Below are 3501 nucleotides of genomic sequence, written 5' to 3' on the forward strand. Positions count from 1 at the left end.
GCCGCCGCGCCTCGGCCGCCCGCTGTCGCGCCGCCTGACGCTGGCCCGCTCGGCCTGGGTCTTCCACGCGGCCGTCCCCCTGGCCGTGCTGGTGGCCGCGGGCCTCGTGGTCACGGGCTTCTACATCTTCTTCCTCATCCCGCGCGCCACCACCTCCAGCCCCGCGCGGCCCCAGCTCGTGGCGCTCGCCCCGGCGCCCGGCTTCTCCTGGTTCCGGCCTCGGCCCACGCCGGCGGCGCCCTGGACCCCCGGCCGGATGCCGCGCCCCGTGGGCCCTGACCTGAACGCCGCCCCGCCGGGGGCTGCGGAGGACGCGCTGGAGCCCGAGGGGGTTCCCGAAGAGACAGAGACGCCGGACGGGTCCTTGGACCGCAGGTGGGGGGCGGAGGCTGGGCCTGACTGGGCCCCGCGGGCACGCGGCGGGAGGAGGCGGTGGGGGGCGCAGTAAACGCATCTGCGCCCGCAGGCCCTGCCTCGGGCCTGGGGACCCCAGTGTCATCCTGATGCTCGCCATGACCCCCGTGGAGGCCTTGGAGGGCGCATGGCAAGCACCCATTTCTCTAGAGAGGCCTGGGGGGATCCTTCCTGGCATCATTAGCACGGAGCAGGGACCCTCTCAAGGAGCACCCCTGACACCAATCCCTGTGGGCATCCAGCTGTGGGACCCCCATGTCTGTAAAGGTCCTGCTGGGAGGCACTCATAAACCAGCTGGGGTACACTCGATCCAGCCGCAGAGCCCCCCTGACCAACATCATGCAGTGGCCCTGCTAGGGGTACCCCATCCCTGATCCTCGTAAGGGTCCTACTGAGTACACCCCAATCATCAGAGCTCCAGGAGAACGCTCACCCTTGGCTGGCACCAGAGCTTAAGTCTCTGATTTACTCATCCTTTGCGCTTTCTGCAGGTGCTGGGGGCCCCCAATCTTTGGATGGCAGACTATTCCCTGGCCACACCTGTGAGGGGCCCACTGCAGGACCACCCCCCCACTCCTCCCCAGGCTGTGGAGTTGCTGCCTGCAGGCTTAGCCTGGGTGGGATCCAGCCATCTCCATGCGGGTTCTGCATTTGCTGCCTTACACACCTGGATGGGGCTTGGGCTTGAAGGGGGAGGTGTGGCCTGGCCAGGACTGGGGAGAGAGAGACAGGGCCTGAGCCTCAAAGACTGGCTGCCACTTGGGTCCTGAATATCACCTTGCAATGGGGCCTCGACTTCCCCTATGGCTAGTGGCTTCTGGGATTCTCCTAATATGCTGAGGGGCAGCCGTGGTCACTGAGGCTCAAAGAGGCCAAGGTTGCCCTCTGGGTCAGACAATGTCGTGTGATTTTGGGTGAGGGATCGCTCCTGGACGTCCCTGGCCCCTCTCCTTAGCCACTAGAGCCATCATCACCCCCATCTCCACTCATTAAATACTCAGCGTCGGTTACTTCACCTCCTCCAGGGCTCCATCAGCATTTTGTGGCAACCCTGCTGTAACGCCAGGATGAATGAAGCCTCAGGCCTCCTTCAGCAGGGAGAATGGTCCTCCTCTCAGAAGCCTTCCTGGGTTAGTCACAGTGGGGTAGATAGCAGCCACCTTCTGTACAAACTGAACATGGACTTTCTGTCTCCCCCCAGGCCCTGGAGCCCCCAGTCTGCCTCACTTCACCCCAGGTTGGGATGCTGTGTGTGGCAGGTGGGCATCCAGCATTTTCCAGAGAGAAATGTGACTTCTTTGGGGCTAGAGGCTCCTGTTTGATTTGTTTACATGTCTGTCCTCAGCACCTGGCATACAGTGGGTGCCAAGTACTTTTGTAGGGAATGACAGCATTGCCGGTAACCAAGAAGCAACCCGGGAATGTCTGCGGGCATCCTAGGTTCACCCGGCTCCCAGCCACCTTGACCTAGGCGTGTCAGCGGAGCTCCTTCGGATGGGAGCCGCTGCTTCCAGGTGGGAAGCAGGAGGAGGAACATCAGGGTGTCCTAGGGAGTGTCTTCCTGGACCAGTTCTTGTCCCACATCTGGGGCCAATGACAAGTACAGGGGCCAGGACCAGTGTGCTGGGTCACTGGGCAGGCACAGCCCAGCCTGACAGGGAGGAGTACCTGGTCGGGCAGGAGCGGGATTGACTGGTCTGTATTGGTTTTCCCCGGCTGCTGCGACAGATCACCACCAAATCAGGTCCTTAGAACAGCACGTGTTACCTTACAGTTCTGCGGGCCAAGGGTGTTGAAATCAGTTTCACCAGGCTAAAGTGGAGGTGTCCACAGGGCGAGTTCCTTCTGGCTGCTCTGAGACAGGATTTCCTTAGCTTTTCTAGCTTTTCTGTCTGCATTCCTTGGCTTCCTCCTCTGTCTTCAGAGGCAACAGTGTAGCCTCTTGCAATCTCTTCCTGACTCTCCTGCCTCCCTCTTTCACTTATAAGGACACTGGGATTGCCCTGAGCCCACCCAGATAATCCAGGATAACCTCTCCAACTCAATATCCTTAATTTAATCACATCTGCAAAGTCCATTTTGCCATGTGAGGTAACAGATTCACATATTCCAGGGATTAGTATCTGGATACCTTTGGGGGCCCTGACTAGGCTTACCAGAGGGTCTCCAATATGCCCCTCCTCATCCCTTCCCTCCTCCACCCCAGGCTGGGAGAGTTATGTGAGGGAGTAGAACTGGCAGGGATGGGCCCAGCCAGGGGGGTCAGAAGGGGCCCTTGGCTGGTGGTGCACAGAAGAGAAAGATGATGCTTTCTGCCTGAGGGTGTTCAAGGAAGGCTGCCTGGAGGAAGAGGCCTGAGGCTGTATCTTTAAGGATGCTAAGGGGTAACACCAGCTGGCATTGAGGCAGGGGGCCCTAAGCAGGGAGCTGGCGGCTAAGGGCAGTGGGCAGGTCTGGCTCCTCCCTGTCCTAACGTGCTTCCTCCTCTGGACTGTGGGGAAGGGTTGCTTCTCCACCCTCCCAGCTGGGAGCCTGAGACCTTAGTCTCTCTTCCCATAAAATGAAGCCTACCTCGATGTCTGCCCGCCCACTGCCCACGAACAAAGGGGCTGCCTGAAACCACCCCGGGGCTGGGATCACAGGGGACTCCTCCTGACGCTTGCCTACCAGCCTCTGGCCACCTGGAGCTGTGCTCTCCCGGCCCGCCCTCTGCCTACTCCATCCCTGCCGGACGTGCCCCACCACGCATCTGCCCCAGGCTTGCTCCTCCTTCCACTGGTCCCAATGCCTGTGAGCACCCAGAGAGTGGGGGTTAGCCTCAGTGCCTGGCATGGGTGCCCAGGGACGCCTTTACCGGCCAGACTGGTTCTCGCTTCTGTAAAACGGGAGACAATACTTGCAGGAAGAATTCGTTCATCCGCAAGTATTTATTGAGCGCCTGCTGTGTACCAAGGGGGGACTCGGGGCACCTTGTGAACGAGGGACTTCGCATGGCAGATGGTGTCCAGAGGGCTGAGGAGAGGAGTCATCATCTTGGCAACACTGCCTCCCCCTCCACGCTCGTGGGGCCCTCAACTCCCTAAACC

The 3501-nt window shown here is 60.5% G+C and overlaps 1 protein-coding gene across 1 annotated transcript in view; it reads left to right on the top strand.

The window, feature by feature from the left end:
* Positions 1–2658, top strand: part of RNF225 (ring finger protein 225) — a 4834-nt gene extending 2176 nt beyond the window's left edge. Inside the window, exon 2 of the mRNA XM_024116970.2 lies at positions 3–2658. Coding sequence (XP_023972738.1) covers positions 3–448 — 446 coding nt within the window. The 3' untranslated portion in view covers positions 449–2658. The remainder of the gene's footprint in view (positions 1–2) is intronic.
* The last annotated feature ends 843 nt before the right edge of the window (positions 2659–3501 follow it).

The sequence above is a fragment of the Physeter macrocephalus genome, chromosome 17 (genome assembly GCF_002837175.3).
Source record: "Physeter macrocephalus isolate SW-GA chromosome 17, ASM283717v5, whole genome shotgun sequence".
Classification (NCBI taxonomy): domain Eukaryota; kingdom Metazoa; phylum Chordata; class Mammalia; order Artiodactyla; family Physeteridae; genus Physeter; species Physeter macrocephalus.